This window comes from Capricornis sumatraensis, chromosome 10 (assembly GCF_032405125.1).
Source record: "Capricornis sumatraensis isolate serow.1 chromosome 10, serow.2, whole genome shotgun sequence".
NCBI classification, from domain to species: domain Eukaryota; kingdom Metazoa; phylum Chordata; class Mammalia; order Artiodactyla; family Bovidae; genus Capricornis; species Capricornis sumatraensis.
In genome coordinates, this window is record NC_091078.1 from 70,674,420 (window position 1) to 70,696,182 (window position 21,763).

Here is a 21,763-nt window from a genome sequence, read left to right on the forward strand (position 1 = left end):
AAAAGGATGGATAGTATTATTTTTTTAATGTTCTTTATTCTTACTCTGGACTATTCAGACTGGACTATTATGCTTCATTCAGAGCACATTAGGAAACTTGTTAAGATGCAGATAGCTAATCCTACCCTAGCAATTTGGTTGGTTAACATCTGAGTGAAGTACCATGGAATCTGTATTTTCAACAGCCTACAAATATCTTGCAGTTGAATTATAATATTATGTTCAAAGTACCCATTATTGAGAGGGAACTGAAAATCTCAAGTATATTGAGATAGATAGCCAAAATGTAGCCAAGTCCAGAAGTTAATACACCAAAGAAAGTGGTAAGAACTTAGATTTTGACCCTGGAGGGCGGAAATGGAGAAAAATAACTGAGTTGTTTTCATAGGTCAAATGGCTATGACATTCACAAAGGGTAAAAAAAAAAAAAAAAGTTCTCTCCATTGATGTCCAGTAGGCAAAAGTAGGACTTGTGGCTATTATAGTATGCTGTTTGACTACATTAAGATACAGTGAAGATCAGTCCAAACATTAGAGCTATACCAGCAGAAGACACTGGAGATAATGAGTTTTCTGTCATTAGAGATGACCAAGCAGAGAATGGATGAGAACTGCTTGAGGTGTTGCAAAAGAAGTTTATTTTTGCAGTGAATGGGAAGCTAAACCTGTGTCTCTATGAACGGTTTACTCCACTCTCAACATTCCTTTGAGTTTTCTGAGTCTATGCTTTTAGTTTACTGTCTGAGCCACCATTCAAGACCTTCAGGTCAACTATGCATAAATAAAATTCACTTCTTTTTAAAATATATTTTGACATTCTTGTCCCATGCCCAGGTATTGAATCTTTGTGTGTGTGTGTGTGTGTGTGTGTGTTTTCTTGGCAAGTCCCTACTAGGATCTTGTATCATTTCATATAGGCTCTTGTGTCTGAGTTTTTTTACTGATGTCCTTTGCTACTTGACTTCTAAGACTGTTGCTCTGTCTTCACCAGAGAGATGCTCAAAGGGTTTTGTTTGAAACTGGAGAGCCACCTAGATAGTAAAATTTTTTTTCAGTATAAAGAGGAGGGAAAAAATGTAGTTCAGATTTCCCTGTTGTCAGTGACTCTTCATCTTTCGAACCTTCTGTGAAATAAAGACAAATCTTGAGCAAATTCCCAGGGCTGTGTTCAGCTTAGGTATCTTTCATCGATGCCTCTGAGGGAAGAGGAATAAGTTCTAGCCCTCTGAAATCCAAAGCAACTCCTTTCGCTGAACAGAAATTACACATTGCCATTGGTGCTCAGGAAATCTTTGTATACTTTTACCCTATAATCTTGGGGCCAGAGACTATAATTTTCACCTCTCCCCAGGGGAATTCATTTTTACCTTACTAGTAAAGCTTTCTTATCTGTTCCTACATGTAGTGTATCCTTCTTCAATAGTGGGATATTTAGAAGCTACTTGAAGAATGTGTTCAGAAATAAGGAAGATGACATAAGGAATAATTTTGAAAAAATAGAAGCACTTTTATTTCATACTTGTTTCATCATTCCTACAATTTGTTTCGTGAGGTTAATTGGCTATTGCAGATATGCCTGCTACTATATATCCAGACTTCCCTTTCATTTTTCACTTTCATGTATTGGAGAAGGAAATGGCAACCCACTCCAGTGTTCTCACCTGGAGAATCCCAGGGACGGGGGAGCCTGATGGGCTTCCGTCTGTGGGGTCGTACAGAGTCAGACATGACTGAAGCAACTTAGCAGCAGCAGCAGCATAGGAAAGATACTGGAGCTAGGGGTATAAATGTAATTTCCCAAAATTATACTGTTAACATGTAAAAAGGGATAGAACTTGAACTTTTGTCCTTCTAATGTCTAATTCTTTCTTGCCATCAGACTTCCAAAATCCCAGCTCCCTGCATATCTGAGCCCTCTCACATCTAAGCCAGTTGTTCCTCATATTCCCTCCCCTATCATATTGCCCATACTGGGTTCGAATTCCTCAGAATCTTGTAGAATAAATGATTAACCTGCTATTCAAAATTACTCCAACAAGCATATAGCTACTATTAGCAGGGAAGAGAACACACTTGCAAAACCTGTAGTTAGCAATTCTCCTCTCTATGAAGGTCTCTCTAGAGCAGAGATTTTAAAACTTCAGTGGGTATCACTGTCACCTGGAGGACTTGGTGAACCATAAACTAATGAGTTTCTCATTCATTAGGTCTCAGGAGGGGCCAGAAATTTTGCATTGATAACATTCCCAGGGGGTGTTGGTAGTGAGAAAATTCTGCTTTGAAAACCATTGCTGTTAATGGTAAAATTCAGTCTTCTCTGGGAGATCACACTGGGGAAGCTTTGACAGAATGGTGGTCACCTTGTGTATTTGCCTTCAGGGGGTGTGTAGGAAGTCGAAGAGTATGTTCCTCGACTTACAGATTCATGGCATGTCTGGAATGGTAGGGACCTGAAATTTCCTCCAGCCCAACCCCCTCATTTCACAGGCAAATAAACAGAAAGGAAGACAACAGTAGCTCTGAGACTAGAATCCAGGTGTCCGTTTGTACCCTTCTGTGAACTGGTGAAGGTGCAAAGTGGCAAGCCCTTCCTGTCACTATTATTTTTCATCCTGCCCTGCTGCCTTTTCCCCACTGGCTGCCTTTTCCCATTCATCCAAACAGCCAGCCTGCAATGGGCGCTTTTATCTTTTTTTCCCCCCATCATCAGCCACTGCTGTGCTTAATTTGTATACTTTTTAATGGGGAAAGAAGAAAAATACCTTGCAAATTGGAAGTTTAAAATCCTTCCCATTTGGCTTTTCTTAATTAAATGTATAATTCATGAGCCACTTAAGTTGAAATCGCTGAATTTTTAAATTTTTTCTCCACCATCTATGACATTTATCTGTTATTAATGATTGTGATGTATTTTCCCTGTGATGATTCAGCAGGAACATTAGAACTGAATGATAATTGGTCTTCCCTGAGCCATTGTCTATAGTTTCACACTGACACCATCGTCTATAATTTTATTATTATTAGAAATGGAAGATCTGCAGTAAGCAATTGAAGACTATCAGCTGCTCTGCCAAGCATACAAAAAATCCTATTTTCCCCAGAGCCTGATTATGTTTTGACATCTTTTATAGCCCTATATCTTGTGCTCTGATATTGAAAATACAAACACAAAGATATATGCAAGTATACCCATTATATGGGATGTAATTTTTATTAGAGGGGAACCATCTCATGGGAAAGAAGCTCATAAAAATAAACACTGACACTGAGAACTTCTACTGGCACTGTAGAAAGGGTCTCAATATTGGTAGCATGTTTCTTGAGGTAGAAAATAAATGAGCAGAATAAAGAATCTGAAGCACAGTGCTCAGATTTAGTGGATAAATCCCCCCTTTGGAATATTCCAATATGAGTGTACTTTACTGCAAACCTTGTGTAGTGCTCCAGGGTTAAATGTGACTGGCTCTTAGGTGGTAAATCATGGCTATGCTAGCTCAGTGGTAAAGACCTAATCCAAGAAGAATAATTTCTTTTCTGGGTTGAAGTCATTGATATTGGTGCTGAGCAAGTTTATGATGCAAGCCAGAAAACTGGCCTGACACCTTTATAATCACTCCTAGTTGAGTTCCCATTTGTTCCACAATTACTGCTTGACCACCTAGACTTTATTAGATGCCTTTAGATTTACAGCACCTCCTGTTTGGAATCATGGAGATGATTGCCTTTGTGCCCTACAAACAACCACTAAGTAAAGGCCCTCTGAGTTTCTAGGATTTGTTGTTGTTGTTTAGTTGCTCAGTCATGTCCAACTCTTTTGTGATTCCATGGACTGTAGCCTGCCAGGCTCCTCTGTCCATGAGATTTCCCAGGCAAGAGTATTGGAGTGGGTTTCCATTTTCTTCTCCAGGACAGACAGCCACTAAAAAGGCCCTCTGAGTTCCTATGGTTACTAGCTTCCAATACATTCTAGGACAGCTTCGGTACTGGTAAATCCATCCTGAAGAAAGAATGAAAACCCAGGCAACTTCTGAGTAAATTTCAAGGTATGCTCCAATTTTAAGGAACCCAGGGTGAGTCATGGGACAAGATACAGAAGGACTAGACTTCTTTCCTCCTCAGTTTCCATCCTCCATGGGTGAGCTTAAAATAGTGAACATAAGACCTGGGCAACACCAGTGGATCTCCACTGGAGGTGAGTTTGATCATCTAGGGATATTTGTCAATGTCTAGAGCCATTTTCTCATTCTTACAAGTGGAGAATGTGTGCTTCTGGCATCAAGTAGGTACAGGCCAAGGATGCCATCAATATCTTAACAACACACAGGACAAGCCTTGTGAAAAGAAATATCTTGTCCTAAGTTGTCAATAATGCCGATATTGAGAAACTCTGGATTAAACAAGTGGTAATAGGCTGTATTTGGCCACCTAATGTGAAGAGCTGCCTCATTTGAAAAGACTCTGTTGCTGGGAAAGATTGAAGGCAGGAGGAGAAGGTGACAACAGAGGATGAGACGGTTGGATGACATCACCGACTCAGTGGAGATGTATTTGAGTCAACTCTGGGAGTTGGTTATGGACAGGGAGGCCCGGTGTGCTGCAATTCATGGGGTTGCAAAGAGTTGGACACAACTGAGTGACTGAACTGAATTGAACAGGCTGCAACATTGAAGTTCTGTTCAATGTGCTGAAAAGTAAGGAAAATGTTTTTCCTGGGAGTGGATGAGATTCTGAATGTGGATATGGAGCATGAAATCTAGAGAATATACTCTAAGATGTTGGTCCTACATGGAATGGAAGAGCCATAGTCTTGCCAGTTCTGATACTGTTTACCTCTGTGGATGATATTCACATATTATCCAGTAGAGATTAGAATACTTCCTATATCCTTATGTACTTTATTTAGCAATTAGCAGAAGGGGATGACAGAGGACGAGATGGCTGGATGGCATTACTGACTCGATGGACGTGAGTTTGAGTGAACTCCGGGAGTTGGTGATAGACGGGGAGGCTGGCGTGGTGCAGTTCATGGTGTCACAAAGAGTCGGACACAACTGAGCAACTGAACTGAACTGAACTGTGGTCAGATAATGCCAGACAAAATAAACTGCAGTGGTATTTAGATACAATCCTTTGAATTCCAGACACATGATCTTGGCCAAGTGAGCACTAATCTCTTTAACACAGTTGCTCTATTATAAATTGGAGAAATTTTTCTTGAAAGTATTACATGAGTTGGGGCATACCAAAGGCTGAGCTGAGCTCTCAGTGTATGAAAGTGAAATTATTAATCACTCAGTCGTGTCCAAGTCTATGTGACTTCAGGGACTGTAAGCCTGCCAGGCTTCTCTCTCCATGGAATTCTCAAGGCAAGAATACTCGAGGGGGTAGCTATTCCTTCTCCAGGGAATCTTCATGACCTAGGGATCAAACTTGGGTCACTTGCATTGCAGGCAGATTCTTTACTGTCTGATCCATCAGGGAAACCCGAACTCCCAGTGTATAGTAGGCATTCATACATTTGCAACTGTGTGGTGTTAAATACTATTTACAGAAGATAACTTCTAAATTTAGTTCTTCAGACCAGAACTTTCTCCCTAAGCATATCAGTTCAGCTGCCTATTGGAAGTTTTTGGTCTGAAGTTAGACATTTGAAAGTTAACTCGTCTTAAAACAAATCCCTGATTTCCCTCACCCCAAAACCTGCTCTGCCTTTATTGACCTTGTCCCTGTACATGGAACTTCATTCTTCCAACTGCTCAGTTTGGAGTTATCTTTTACACATGTCTTTTTCTTAAAATCTACATTTAATCTTTCAGGAAGTTAATGCAGCTATACCCTCTACATTTATCCTGAATATGGCTAATTTCCACCTGTCCACTGCTCTCATCCTGGCTTGAGTCACTATTAACTCTAACCTGAATTATTGTAATCACTTTTTAAGTGGTTATATGCTCACTATCATGTAGTACATTTTAATTTCACTCAAAGGAAAATCCAAAGGCTGCAAAATATCTTGAAAGTAGTGCCTATATCTTCATCTACTCTCCTGTTTGTTCAGCTTTCTTCATCCACACAAGCCTCATTGCTGTTCTTCCATCATGTCAGACACAGTCCTACCACAGGACCTTTGTGCATGCTGTTCCTACTCCCCAAACTGCTTTTCTCAGTGTCTCATTCATTCCTCTAGTTCTTTTCTCAAATGTCAATGAAGGCTTGTTTGATCTCTTAGAAGACATCAGCAACACCCATTCACTCCCTATGCTCTTTATTTTTCTCCCAAGCTTTTATCATCATTGGCCATACTTATATTTTTAATATAATTTTTACTGTACGATTCATGGAGTGAAGGACTTTGTTGCTTTGGTCTCCACCATATCCCTAAACCTCAGTAAAATGAGTGGCCCTTAGTAAGTACATAATAAATATTCACTGAGTGATATATGGTAGAAGTTCAATTGTGCCAACAGGAAACTACTGGGCCTATTTATCTAAAAATTTTACCCATTCAAGCAGCATTCACAAGGAATATTGCCACTGCCAATTTGACCTACCTTTACCATTGTGATATATTCAGAAATAGCAAAAACAAACACAAACACAAACTAATTGGTAGGAAGAAGATATGAAAATTTAGCATGTTTTCTCAATAAGGACAATATGATTGTCCTCTTTATTCTCAAACACAATTTTGAGACTTTGCTGAGAATGATTTTCAATTTAGTTTGAATCGTCAATATTTTTATTGACGCAAATACAAATGCGGGGCTCAAACAGTAGTGTTATCTTTCTACTACAGACATAGATGCTCCTAACTACTGGCATAAATCCAATTCTTCAACAAACCTAAAAGTTGTATCTGAGGAAAGAATGGAACATTTCCTCTAAAACAAATTTTAAACCTATGATTTTTATGAGCCCAGGATTGAGAGTTTTATATCCAGAAAACAAAGAGAAAGAATGTTGCTTTATTTTCAATATGATAAAACTGTTATTTCACAGTGAAGGTGATTTTAATTATTTTAGACAACATTCATCATTTCTCTACCCTGTCATTTTTAAACAGAATTTCATGTGAGCACAGACTCATTCACTGCACTCATGAAGATCTATTGACTGCTTATTTTCAGATTCATCCAACAGCTTTTGCTTCAAGAGTTTTATGTTCATTTAAAAAATTCAGAGGAAACTCCATTTTCAGTCCTGTTGCAAATTGACTTGTGCAGAATCTTTGTTACAGGTGATGAAGGATGTTAACAAAAGCTCACCCTTGAGCTGAGTGAGATCTCAAGAGGCAAAGACCTTTCTGCATAGCAGTTCAAACGCCATTCCAAAGCTGTGACCCCCTCCCCCATATGAATAAGTAAAATAAATGTTATATTGCCGTTTTTTGTCACATGAACCTGTGTTTGTAGAAATGACCTTAGAATTCTCTAAAGACATTGACCCAGAGAGAGGGTATGGGGAGGGCAGTGGGAGGGGGGTTCAGGATTGGGACCTCATGTACACCTGTGGCAGATTCATGTTGATGTATGGCAAAACCCATACAGTATTGTAAAGTAAAATAAAGTAAAATAGAAAAATAATAAATAAATAAAACAAATGATTGGTAAATCCCCCCCCAAAAAAAGACATTGTGGAGGAAAGAAAAGGATTTTATTTATTTGACTATCCGAATTTTAGTTCTGCCAAGAACCAAGAAGCTAAGTAGGAGAATTGTATTTTTCTGAGGTGTATATCCAAAATAAGGATAAAACATATAACAGATAATGGAAGGGATTGTTAAATATTGTGTGATGATAAATGAAGTCATAGACTACCCGTGAGAGAGTTCAGGAGAAAGGAAAATGAGGTCTAATGGGGAATGAAATGTTTCAATCTTCTTTCCACCACACCTTCATTATTACTGACATTTCTCTGAAGTATTTTGAAGTCATATTTTAGGAGAGCGGAAAGGAAGAATGAGTCCGTCTCTACTGGCATATATTCAGTCACATTCAAGGAGCTTATATCTCTGCTAAGGAAGTAGCATTATGGAAGAAAATACGCTTCTCTCCACAGAGTAGAGCAAATGGTTCCTGTTGTGTTTCCAAAAATCACATTTCTAAGAGATACAGCAGAACGTGCCAATTTTGTGTTCTGGTATTCCTGCCTAGGTTTCTCTTCTTTTCCACTGTGGGTACCTTTCTGCTAAAATAAACTTTGTCTGTAAATCCTCCCTTCCTAGATCTGCATTTGCTGCTGCCTTAAAAATTGTCCAGAAGAATGTCTGCTGAGATCTCCTGTGGTTTATTTGAAAGAAAGGACATCCATATAACAGCACAGCTTCAGTTTGGTTTATGCTGATTATTCTACTATTTCATTGAGTCATGACCAATTATTTTCATGGGAAATCCATTTACACACTTTTTTATTTGTTTGTTTGGGTCCTGGAGGTATTCTTTGTTGGGTAAAGTTCTAGTGTTCAGCCTAGTTGATATTTTTCTTACTCTCCCAAAGTTTTTTTTTTTAAATAAACAGACTGAAATATATTTGACAGGCCTTGTTAAGAAAAAAATTGCAAGTTTTTTGTGAACACACTAGAGAGAAAGCATGAAGAATTCAGGATGTTCTGATTTCACATTTAATATGATTTTTCACTTGTTACTGAACACCTTGAGGGATCCGCTGCTGTGGACTAGATACATAGACCATACATACCAGGCACACATACAACAGAATCAAATTTTTCAAAAAATGATACGAGAATTTCAGCTCATATGGCCTTCTAGAACTACGGAGTCTGTAGCACCTTTCTTTATGAGAAGCTTTATTAATATTTACAGTGAGTCTTTGCTATTACTGGATATAAAAATAAGTTTGGCCTTGCCAACTTTTGCTCCATCTTGCCCTGCTGACTCTGTCTGTCCCAGTTGGTATACTTCTAGGGCATGTCTTTATGACTGCCAGGTGTGCAGGCAAATATGGAGCCTTTAGAGAGATGGAAATAAAGGAAGGAAAGTGAATTATGGTTGACAGAATTCTAAAATAACCCCCACGGACCCTTGCCCACCATCTGAGTATGATGGGATTTATGAATATGGTGAGCCGTCACTTTCATGTGTTAGAATAGATGGCACAGTTGACTTGGAAAGTGGCTTTATCTTTGATGGTGCTGACCTATTCAGATGAGCCCTTCCTGGGCCTGGATAGGGCTAGAGAGATTTGAAATATTACAGGGAACTGATGTAAGGGAGATTCTCTGTTGCTGGTTTTGAAAATGTAGAGGCATGTGGCAAGAAGTGTGGGCAGCTTCTATAAGATGAGAGTGGCCCTTGACAGCTGACCAGAAAGGACATGGGGACCTTAGGCCTACAACTCTAAGGAAATGAATTCACCCAACCACCTGAATGAGCTTAGAATTATATATATATATAATACAAGGAAAATTACAGACAAAGATAGACAATGTCCATCTGTAGAGTTGGCCCACTTTCAACTACCTGTCCACTAATGCAATTTAAAGCTTATCTGACAAATACATTTCTTTTCTTTCTTGAGGTTTTTTTTTTTTGCACAATTCACCCTCACAAAAAGGCAAGGAAAAAAGAAGAATGAATTGTTTTAATGACGTAAAGACACTCTTAGGGCTTTTAGCAAACTTGGAGGTAACTAATAAATAACTTGAGGTTGAAGAGTTAACCATGGAGTCTATCCATTGGCAATTTTTGAAGTCAGAAAGTTCTGGGTTGGAATCTTGTCTTTATTTACTAACTAAAAACTGATTTAGTCTGAGTCTCAATGTTCTTATTTTAAAATTATTATTCTTAATCATTGGAATAGTAGGAATGAGAAAATAAATGGAAAGCCTTATAGTGCTTGCTGAGGGTAACAATTCAACAACTGGTAGTTATTATTGCCATTAATAACATTTAATGACTCAATTACTCCATTAATACTTTAATGAATTAATAATTCTTTGTATAATTGAAGCAAATGGTGTCAATAATCCCCTCAGTTTTGATCTGAGAGAGATATGAAGGAAAACTGAATAGTATTCCAGCATTCCTGTCATTGTAGATATGAGAAAGCCATGGCTTTTAGAAGAAAATCCTTATAATACCTGAATGAAGTCAATATTGATAAATGCCTTTGGAATCCTGCTAGAGCATTATATATTGCAAAACAGAATTTGGTATCAGTCAAATTTGTCATAATTTGCATGCAACAGGCACTCATTGTTCAGTTATAACAGACTTAATTTCAGGTAGGTTTTGTATATCTGTGAGTTAATTTCATGACATTAAACAGGCACTGTTATAATGAAAGCTTTACATGCTTTAAAAGTTTGATACATGAGGCAGGGTGCTCAGGGCTGGTGCACTGAGATGACCCTGAGGGATGGGATGGGGATGGAGGTGGGAGGGAGGGTCAGAATGGGGAACACATGTACACCCATGGCTGATTTGTGTGAATGTATGGCAAACCCACCACAATATTGTAAAGCAATTAGCCTCCAATTAAAATTAAAAAAAAAAAAGACCAACATAGACTTCTTCACTGGTAGGTGACAAGGTGACCAGGGAAAGCTCTCCTACTTTACTGCCTTTTTAAAGTATAATGACATTCATTTAGAAATATTTTACATGTCTGCTGTTCTTATTTAGAGTAAACAAAGTTGAAACTAGTCTATGATTCTGTCAAGTCTCTTTGACCAATGTCAGAGTATAAAATGACGTAGACCGACAGTACAAACAAACACGATTTGCATGCTTTGTCTTAGATTATGGTACTGGAAAATAACCTTCCTATTGTTAAAAAAATGGAGCCCCTGGTGGCTCAGATGGTAAAGAGTCTGCCTGCAGTGCGGGAGACTCAGGTTCGATCTCTGTGTTGGGAAGATCTCCTGGAGAAGGAAATGGCAACCCACTCCATTATTCTTGCCTGGAGAATCCAATGGATGGAGGAGCCTGGCAGGCTACAGTCCATGGGGTGGCAAAGAATTGGACACGACTGAGCGACTTCACTTTCACTTTTTTTTAATTGTTAAAAAATAAGCACTATCAAATTTTTGTGTGCTCTGGAATAGTATCATTTTATCAGATAATGTTGAAAGTATTGTAACTCTTCCCCAATATTGCTAGTGAGCAAAGTGACATACCACTGTGTAATAATATTGAATAAAAATATTGCTAACTTCCAATTAGGGTTTGTATGTTTGTTTGTTTTTTTCTTTTTGTGTTAGCATTTTGCAAGATTGTATGAAACTGAAAGTAATGGCAAAAATAGCTTCAAGTTTTTTAAGGATCATAAATAATATTTGTTTTAATATTAGAAGAAAAGTTTTCACTTATTTCTTAAAATTTGTCCATCTGTTTCCAAAAATCCTCCTGTTCTAAAGTGGAAATCAATTATAAGAGACATTGGTGGTTAGGATCTATCCAGGGTCTGGGACCCAGACTGCATGGATTTGATGTCTGGCTTCATGATTACAAGATTCATGACATTGGACCATTTACTTACCCTCTCTGTATCTTAGTATTCTCATTCATAAAACAAGAAACATCATAGTATCTCCCTCGACTAGTAATTCTACAGATTTAAGAATCTAATACATATAAAGTATTTAGATCTGTACTGTGTAAGTACTTGCTATTATTATTAAATTAACTATAACGTTACTTCAGAAAACTAAGATCATGGCATCTGGTCCTATCACTTCATGGCAAATAGATAGGGAAACAAGACAGCATATTAAACTAGACAGCATATTAAAAAGCAGAGACATTACTTTGCCAAAAAAGGTCTGTCTAGTCAAAGCTATGATTTTTCCAATGGTCATGTATGGATACGAGAGTTGGACTAGAAAGCTGAGCACCGAAGAGTTGATGCTTTTAAACTGTGGTATTGGGGGAGACTCTTGAGAGTCTCTTGACTGCAAGGAGATCCAACTAGTCCATCCTAAAGGAAATCAGTCCTGAATATTCATTGGAAGGACTGATGCGAAAGCTGAAATTCCAATACTTTAGTCACCTGATGCTAAGAACTGACTCCTTGGAAAAGATCCTGATGCTGGGAAAAATTGAAGGCAGGAGGAGAAGGAGAGAACAGAGGATGAAATGGTTGGATGGCATCACTGACTTGATGGACATGAGTTTCAGCAGGTCTCGGGAGTTAGTGATAGACAGGGAAGCCTGGCATGCTGCAGTCCATGGGGTTGCAAAGAGACAGACACGACTGAGCAACTGAACTGAACTATAACACAGTGTGGCTTTCCCCTCATAGCTCAGTTGGTAAAGAATCCGCCTGCAATGCAGGAGACCTGGGTTGGATGTCTGTGTTGTGAAGATTCCCTGGAGACAGGAAAGGCTACCCACTCCAGTATTCTGGCCTGGAGAATTCCAGGGGCTTTATCCTCCATGGAGTCCCAAAGAGTAGGACATGACTAAGACACTTTCACTTTCACTTTCATAACATAGTGTGATATCGGATTGTACTAACTGAAATGACTTTATGGATATTTTTACACTGACTTCCTCCAGGATCACAGTTGGCTGAGAATCTACCAAATTGTACCAAACTGTCCAGATTTTAAGAAATTGCAAACCTGTGGGGTGAGAATCAGCAGATGCTTTAGATCCCTGGCAACTGGGTAACTCATCAGTTAATCCAGATTCTTCCAAAGCAGAGAATATCATTTACTGCTTGATTTTCACCATTGCCAGGAGATAACCTGATTTGGTGTTCCGTAACATTTTCTTCCAATTAAATGGACAGCTTTCCTCTTCCAATAGTTCACATGTTTCCAGAACAGCTGTTGAAATTTGCTTCTCCATGGAACCCAATAATTAAAATAAAATAACAGTCCTAGCTTTCTTTTTAAAATAAAATCCTGGCTGTTAAATTAATTGGTTTATATTCATTAGCTCAGGCTTCCCTGGTGGCTCAGATGGTAAAAGCGTCTGCCCACAATGTGGGAGACCTGGGTTCGATCCCTGGGTCAGGAAGAACCCCTGGAGAAGGGAATGGAAACCCACTCCAGTACTCTTGCCTGGAAAATTTCATGGCTGGAGGAACCTGGTGGGCTATAGTCCATGGGTGGCAAAGAGTCGGACACGACTGAGCAACTTCACTTTTCACACTTTCATTAGCTCGTTTAACACTCATGACTGTCCTATAGTATAGGCATCAGTTAGTATCTCTACTTTACAGCTGAGGAAATTGAGCCTAAAACGTTTAAACAAACCATTCTTTGTCATGTAGGGTGACCACAGATTACAGCTGTGATCATTTCGCTGCAAAGCCCCAATGCTCACACATGTGTACAGGGCCATACTGCTTCTCTTTAAGGACATATCTGTTGAGTGAGTGATTGAATACATGTTTTTAAAAGAAAAGATTTGGATTAAGACTTGATACAGCAGGATGAGCCAGAAAAACGTTCATAGTCCCTTAGATTTGATGAAGGGCTACCACTGGCACTAAGGACTACTATGCCTACTTTATTCCCTGAGTGGCCGAATTAATGGTGTGACCGAAAGTAACCATACCTCCAAAGTGTGGTGGTGGACCACAGAGAAGCACCACACCTTGACCTTCTCGGACGGACACTGTGCTCCTTGTTTTGGTTTCAAAGTCTTCGATATCTTGAAAAACAGAAAAGCAGGTTTAGAACGAATTGTTTTGCAGAACAAAATGTAAAGAAGAAAAAACTGGCAACAGCAATGAACACTCACACTTGTCTGACCAAAAGATTTAGTTGATAATCAATTGATGTACACTGGTTATACCTCTCAAAATCTTGTCTTCCCTTTTTTAATTTTAGTACAACTATGCAGAATATATGATAAAGACATTTATTAACATAACTCACTATCTGTTTTATTCTCCCAGGCAGCCTGAAGCTCAACAGGAAATCTTTTAAACACAGCACATATTTACTTTTCTGCCCAAGGAAGGCATGATTTAAAAGAGGTATATGGCAAGTTTGCTGCAATCTTCTAGCATTTTAGATTAATGGTACCCATTTTGATATGGGGATGAAGCCTGTGAGAGCTTAGCTTGGAATGTTGTGAGGGAAAGAATTATATATGACTGAACCAACAAGATAAAAGGTAAATCTTCTAATTTCTCTTGATCTACTCCTTCACAAAGCAGTTTCATGGTCCTATTTGGAGTGTTGTAATTTCCTACAATACCGAAGAATCATAGACATTCAGTGTTGGAAGAGAGCTTACTAACTGTCTTGTTAAGCTATCCATCAGAGTTATAAATCATTCAACATTCCTAGAAAATGGTCACCCAGCCTCTAGAAAGGGCTAAACTGTATAACTTGTCTGAACCTTAGTTTCTTTGCCTGGAAGATCACTTGTATTCATTCATTCATTCAGTCAGTCAGTGATTTAACAAATTTGTATTGAATACCTGCTAAAAGATAGGAAGGGTATTAAGGGTAAAGGATGTATTAGTAAATAAAGCAGACATAGATTTTGCCGTTATTATATTCACTAAGGGTGAAAGTAGAAGACCAATTATAAAACATAAAACATATATATACACATACATATAAATATGATTTGCATGTTGTAATAATTGTTGTAGAGACTGCTAGTTGTCTACCAAAATCTACTGCCCTTTCTTTCACAGTAATAGGTTTATAGGTTTATAGAATAAATATTACACTTTTTTAACCAAAGATACTTTTCCAGACATATTTTGCAGCTGAATAGAAAAAGTAGAAACTCACATTTTCTGAACTTTCACTTATTATGTTTGAGAGGAAATATCCAAAAAAATTTGTTGTTCTCCATCTACACACCAAGTCTTAATACCATCTAGATGGCCAATGGTGTGAGAAATATATTGTATTTCTCACACGCTTTATCTTTCCAAGTATTATTTCCCAAATGAGTATTCTTTTTGTGCACTTTGCTTCCTTCTCATGAATGACAATGAAAAAAAAAATCACTAGACCTGATATGTAAATTTCATATATATATATGAACATTGAGTGGAAAATGTTGGATCCTACCAAAAAAGATAACCCACGTACAAGAGCAAAGGAGAGCCCCAGCAAGATGGTAGGAGGGATGAAATCGCGTTTAGAATCAAACCCCTTACCCACCAGAGATCCTCAGAGGGCTCAAACTAACCTTTTGGGCACCAGGACCCAGAGACCTCATAGAGACTGAGCCAGAACTGTGGCAAAACAAGTGGAAGTGATGGAGTTCCAGTTAAGCTATTTCAAATCCTAAAAGATGATGCTGTGAAAGTGCTGCACTCAATAAGCCCGCAAATTTGGAAAACTGAGCAGCAGCCACAGGACTGGAAAAGGTCAGTTTTCATTCCAATCCCAAAGAAAGGCAATGCTAAAGAATGTTCAAACTACCACACAGTTGCACTCATCTCACATGCTAGTAAAGTAATGCTCAAAATTCTCCAAGCCAGGCCTTCAATAGTATGTGAACTGTGAACTTCCAGATGTTCAAGCTGAATTTAGAAAAGGCAGAGGAACCACAGATCTAATTGCCAACATCCGCCGGATCATCGAAAATGCAAGAGAGTTCCAGAAAAACATCTGCTTTATTGACTATGCCAAGCCTTTGATTGTGTGGATCACAACAAACTGTGGAAAATTCTTCAAGAGATGGGAATGCCAGACCACCTGACCTGCCTCCTGAAAAATCTGTATGCAGGTCAAGAAGCAACAGTTAGAAATGGACGTGGAACAACAGACTGGTTCCAAATAGGGAAAGGAGTACATCAAGGCTGTACTTGTCACCCTGCTTATTTAACTTATATGCAGAGTACATCATGTGAGATGCTGGGTTGGATGAAGCACAACCTGGAATCAAGATGGCTGGGAGAAATATTAGTAACCTCAGATATGCAGATGACACTACCCTTATGGCAGAAGGTGAAGAAGAATTAAAGAACCTATTGATGAAAGTGAAAGAGGAGAGTAAGAAATTTGGCATAAAATAACATTCTGAAAACTAAGATCATGGCATCCAGTCACATTACTTCATGGCAAATAGATGGGGAAACAGTGGGAACAGTGACAGTTTATTTTGGGGGGCTCCAAAATCACTGCAGATGGTGACTGCAGTCATGAAATGAAAGGACTCTTGCTCCTTGGAAGAAAAGTTATGACCAACCTAGACAGCATATTAAAAAGCAGAGACATGCAGTAGTCATGTGTAGATGTGAGGGTTGGACTATAAAGAAAGCTGAGCACCAAAGGATTGATCCTTTTGAACTGTAGTGTTGGAGAAGACTCTTGAGAGTCCCTTGGACTGCAAGTAGATCCAATCAGTCAATCCTAAAGGAGATCAGTCCTGAATATTCATTGGAAGGCTGATGTTGAAGCTGAAACTCCAATACTTTGGCCACCTGATGCGAAGAACTGACTCATTGGAAAGGACCCTGATGCTGGGAAAGATTGAAGGTGGGTGAAGTGGACGACAGACGATGAGATGGTTGGATGGGAAGTTGGTGATGGACAGGGAAGTATGGCATACTGCAGTCCATGGGGTCACAGAGAGTCAGACACGACTGAACAACTGAACTGAACTGATGTAATATATATATGTAATTTCATATATATGTGTATATATACATATATATGCTCTACTTTTAATAATGAAAATATTTGTCCAAGATATAGTCTGCTTCTTCCCAGCTAAATCCCTTTCCCTTTAAATCTTCAGCAGTCATTAGCCTTACACCTGCTTAGGATCTAGAAGCTAAAGTTTCTCAGTCATGTTCAGCTCTTGTGACCGCAAGGACTAAACAGTCCATTGAATTCTCTAGGCTAGAATACTGGAGTGGGTAGTCTTTCCCTTTTCCAGGGAATCTTCCCAACCCAGGGATCAAACCCAGGTCTTCCACATTGCAGGCAGATTCTTTACCAGCTGAGCCACAAGGGAAGTACAAGAATACTGAAGTGGGTAGCCCATCCCTTCTCCAGTGGATCTTCCCGACTCAGGAACTGAACCAGGGTCTCCTGCATTGCAGGTAGATTCTTTACCAACTAAGCTATCAGAGAGCTAGAGTGCCTTGCATGTTTCTTCTCAGTTCAGATCAGTTCAGTCGCTCAGTCGTGTCCGACTCTTTGTGACCCCATGAATCGCAGCACGCCAGGCCTCCCTGTCCATCACCATCTCCTGGAGTTCACTCACACTCACATCCATCGAGTCCGTGATGCTATCCAGCCGTCTCATCCTGGGTCGTCTCCTTCTCCTCCTGTCCCCAATCTCTCCCAGCATCAGAGTCTTTTCCAATGAGTCAACTCTTCGCATGAGGTGGCCAAAGTACTGGAGCTTCAACTTTAGCATCATTCCTTCCAAAGAAATCCCAAGGTTGATCTCCTTCAGAATGGACTGGTTGGATCTCCTTGCAGTCAAAGGGACCCTCAAGAGTCTTCTCCAACACCACAGTTCAAATGTATCAATTTTTCGGTGCTCAGCCTTCTTCACAGTCCAACTCTCACATCCATACATGACCACAGGAAAAACCATAGCCTTGACTAGATGGACCTTAGTCGGCAAAGTAATGTCTCTGCTTTTGAATATACTATCTAGGTTGGTCATAACTTTTCTTCCAAGGAGTAAGTGTGTTTTAATTTCGTGGCTGCAGTCACCATCTGCAGTGATTTTGGAGCCCAGAAAAATAAAGTCTGACACCGTTTCCACTGTTTCCCCATCCATTTCCCATGAAGTGATGGGACCAGATGCCATGGTCTTCGTTTTCTGAATGTTGAGCTTTAAGCCAACTTTTTCGCTCTCCACTTTCACTTGCATCAAGAGGCTTTTTAGTTCCTCTTCACTTTCTGTCATGAGGGTGGTATTATCTGCATATCTGAGGTTATTGATATTTCTCCCATCAGTCTTGATTCCAGCTTGTGTTTCTTCCAGTCCAGCGTTTCTCATGATGTACTCTGCATAGAAGTTAAATAAGCAGGGTGACAATATACAGCCTTGACGTACTCCTTTTCCTATTTGGAACCTATCTGTTGTTCCATGTCCAGTTCAAACTGTTGCTTCCTGACCTGCATACAGATTTCTCAAGAGGCAGGTCAGGTGGTCTGGTATTCCCATCTCTTTCAGAATTTTCCACAGTTTCTTGTGATCCACACAGTCAAAGGCTTTGGCCTAGTCAATAAAGCAGAAATAGATGTTTTTCTGGAACTCTCTTGCTTTTTCCATGATCCAGCGGATGTTGGCAATTTGATCTCTGATTCCTCTGCCTTTTCTAAAACCAGCTTGAATCTAGAGGATTTTTAAACAAATGTGCCCCCCTTTCTTCTTTGGCTGTAGTATAACTGTTAGCCCACAACATGTTGGTACACTTAATGTGAATTACTGACTAGAGTTGTTTGCATTATTTTACATATTACTCATTATGAATCAGGCTAACAAACTGTATTTAAAACCAAAATTAAGATATTGATTGTTTCTATTTCTAGCAGTGATAACAAGTGAAAATTTTAAGGTTTTTTTTTTTTTTTCATTACTATTATCATTGAAAGGTCTCATTAAATTGTCATGACTCTTTAATGGTCATAAAAACAAAAGCTGTCACAAAGGAGTAGAGAGAAATTGAATGATTGTATGAAATTAACAAGCTTTCAATTACATTCTCTCAGTGTCCCATTTTCAGTGTTCCATGCTCAAACTAACATCAATCATGTTTTCAGTGTTAATCAGAAGCCATTATAACACACTGTTGATAAGACCATGGGTACTTTAATATATTCTGTGTTAACTTCCACTTAAATAACATCCACTTGTAACATAATTTCTTCATGCCTTTTATGATTACAATGGGGTTTCTATTAGCTAACATAAAAGGAAATCAACTTCTTTTGAAAGTCACCCAAGTTCTGTTAGCAATCAAAAAAACACAATCATTTTAAAATAGTACTAGTTCACAGGTTTTAATTAATAATTCAGATTTTAAAACTGTTTAATAGCGCAGAGATCATAGACAAGATCTAATTTTACCTTAAGTGCCATTTCATGTGAATATACTTTGAACAAAATCTGTTTTAAGTATCCAACCTGTATTTCAACTACATTTCTGCCAGCCAGCAACATAATGTAATCACATAATTTTGAAGCAATGTACAGTGAAGGTAGCCATACAAACCCAGTGATATTTTTTTTTCCCGGAAAGACCTTTACAAACTCCAGATTTATTCTTCTATAAGGAGAAGCCAGAGAGAACCACTCTGTTCTGTTTTTGTCCTATCCATTTTTTGCTTAAGAGAAAAATAGCTTAGTGTGAGATCGTTCCCTGAGATGGTCTCAAATTTTACATTATTTGGAGAAATTCCCATAAACCACAAAGGTGACCTGCCCAGGCTGTCCTGGTACTCAAGGCACAAGTCCTGCCGTGCTGGTTGCTATTAAAGACCTCAATTGTCGAAGTTGCTCTCATTAAGCCATTCTGATGACCAGGGCTTATCGGATCCTGCGGTTTTATTGCTGGTTTTGGAGGAAGCATTTGGCAGGAGCATAAGCAAAAATGCAGTCACAAACAAGGCTCTGTTCCAAAGGCCAGCAGGAAGTGCCTGAGAATGGCCCATAAAATGAGCTTTAAAGAATTACTGGGCCATATGCTCTCTCCTGGAGCAACCAAGGTGCAGTGGAGGGAAAAGGGCCACCAAAATGTACTTAAAATTAAGTCCAAGCAATGCTAAGCATTGCAATGCCTAATTGTAAGGAGAATAAATCTTTGCAGCTGCCACATGTAGGAATGAATCTCAGCCCAATTAAAGCAAGAAAACTGTGTATTGGCTGCCAAGACCTGAGGATCACAGTCAGAGGATATGTTTGGTGGTGCCAGCCCCTATCACAGAAGGAGGCCAGTCGTTTGCCAACTCTCATAACTGAGAGGAAGTCTGTGGGTACCCAGGGTTTGTTGACCCCGACCAAGAGAACAGCACCTGAAAAGATAGAGATAGGAAAATCTTCACCAGGAAAATGTCCATGCTTCAAGCCGGACATAGAGTAGTTGAGTTATCCAAAGTAAAAATAATACTATTTATTGAATCTTTCTTGATAGGCAATGCATGAATTACTTTGTTACAGTGTTTTAAATCTTCTTTATTTTTCCTTTATTCTTTCATATGTCAAGAATAACTACTATGTATCAAACAGTGAAGCAGTTTCATTGAATCTTCATGATGACCCTGGAATGTAGATATCAATATCACATTCATTTAACAAAGGAGAATATTGAGGTTCATGGTGGATTAGCAACTGACTGAAGACCACACAGTTTCTACTTGTCAAGGCGGAACTGAAAAGGAGATGGTCTGGTTCCAGGACTCACTCTCACAAGCAACATGTTATTCTGTTATTCTTTCCAGATGTTAACTGGGATGTCCCTGCCACTTGCAACATATAAACTGGCATAAACTGCCACTCCAAGCTCAAACAAACCAACACAAAAGCTCAGTGCCTTTCCAAAGAGTTCTGCAAATTCTTGGGTTGGTGTGGGAAGTGCTCTGTTGTCAGCCTTTAGAAATAGTTCCCTGGTGGCTCAGATGGTAAAGAATCTGCCTGCCAATGCAGGAGACCTGGATTCAGTCCCTGAGTTGGGAAGAGCCTAAACCTAACCCTAACCCCAGGAGAAGGAAATGGCAACCCACTTCAGTATTCTTGCTGAGACTTTCATGGACAGAGAAGCCTGCTGGGCTGCAGTCCATGGGGTTGCAAAGAGTTGAACATGTCTGAGTGACTAACACTTTCACTTTTTCACTTTCCCTTTCTGATATCCTTACTCCTATGCATCTTTTCTTTTTTTTTTTTTTCCCCTTTTTCCCTCCACATGTGTTCTTGATTTGTCTCCATCCACCTGTCCATGCAAAGCAGGAACTCAGCCACTTATCTTGGCCTACACACAGAAATACACACCTGCTAACAGTCATGACCAACTCTGTGCGACCCCATAGACGGCAGCCCACCAGGCTCCCCCGTCCCTGGGATTCTCCAGGCAAGAACACTGGAGTGGGTTGCCATTTCCTTCTCCAATGCATGAAAGTGAAAAGTGAAAGTGAAGTCACTTAGTCATGTCCGACTCGTAGTGACTCCATGGACTGCAGCCCACCAGGCTTCTCCATCCATGGGATTTTCCAGGCAAGAGTACTGGAGTGGGGTGCCATTGCCTTCTCCACACCTGCTAACACACACACACACACACACACACACATTATCACACTTTGTGCCTCTATTGTCAAGCTTATTGATTTAGTAATATGTGACCCAAACACCTTAAAATCCAATATAAGATATTTACTTCTTAAAAGTTATTTAGTTCCTTCCTTCTGTAACTTATGTCTATTCTTTCTCCTTTTTCTATAATGTTCCCACTACAGTCCTCTCTTTGAAGAGCAAGGGAAATCTAAATCTTCCCATTTTCCTCTGCAAAGAAGTCCACCTCCCTCCAGCTCCATCTAGGAAACTCAGAAATTGATGGATCTATCCTACTTCACAGTGCTTGTAAGTAAAGGAAATAAAATTTAATTTCCAATATCGTTGTTCTAGAGGACATTTGCTTAACCCCTTAACTGCCCCTCTAACTAGCATCTAATCAAAGACACAGACCATATAATCTACCCCCAGACCAGCGCTCATTTTCTCTCTTTCAACACCTCAAAAGTAATTTTGATTACTTTGAGGATGTAAAATCTGATTTTCAGCTCTAAGATTTCCTTTACTCTGCTCCTGGGTCTCCATCAATCAAATATTGTTTTCCCCCTTTGCAAACCCTCTGAAGAAGC

The 21,763-nt window shown here is 39.3% G+C and overlaps 1 protein-coding gene across 1 annotated transcript in view; it reads right to left on the reverse strand.

Moving 5' to 3' along the window:
- The window catches only part of CNTN6 (contactin 6), a 170,576-nt gene that overhangs the window by 111,188 nt on the left and 37,625 nt on the right, over window positions 1-21,763 (reverse strand). The window contains 1 exon segment of the mRNA XM_068982444.1: window positions 13,527-13,622. Coding sequence (XP_068838545.1) covers window positions 13,527-13,622 — 96 coding nt within the window.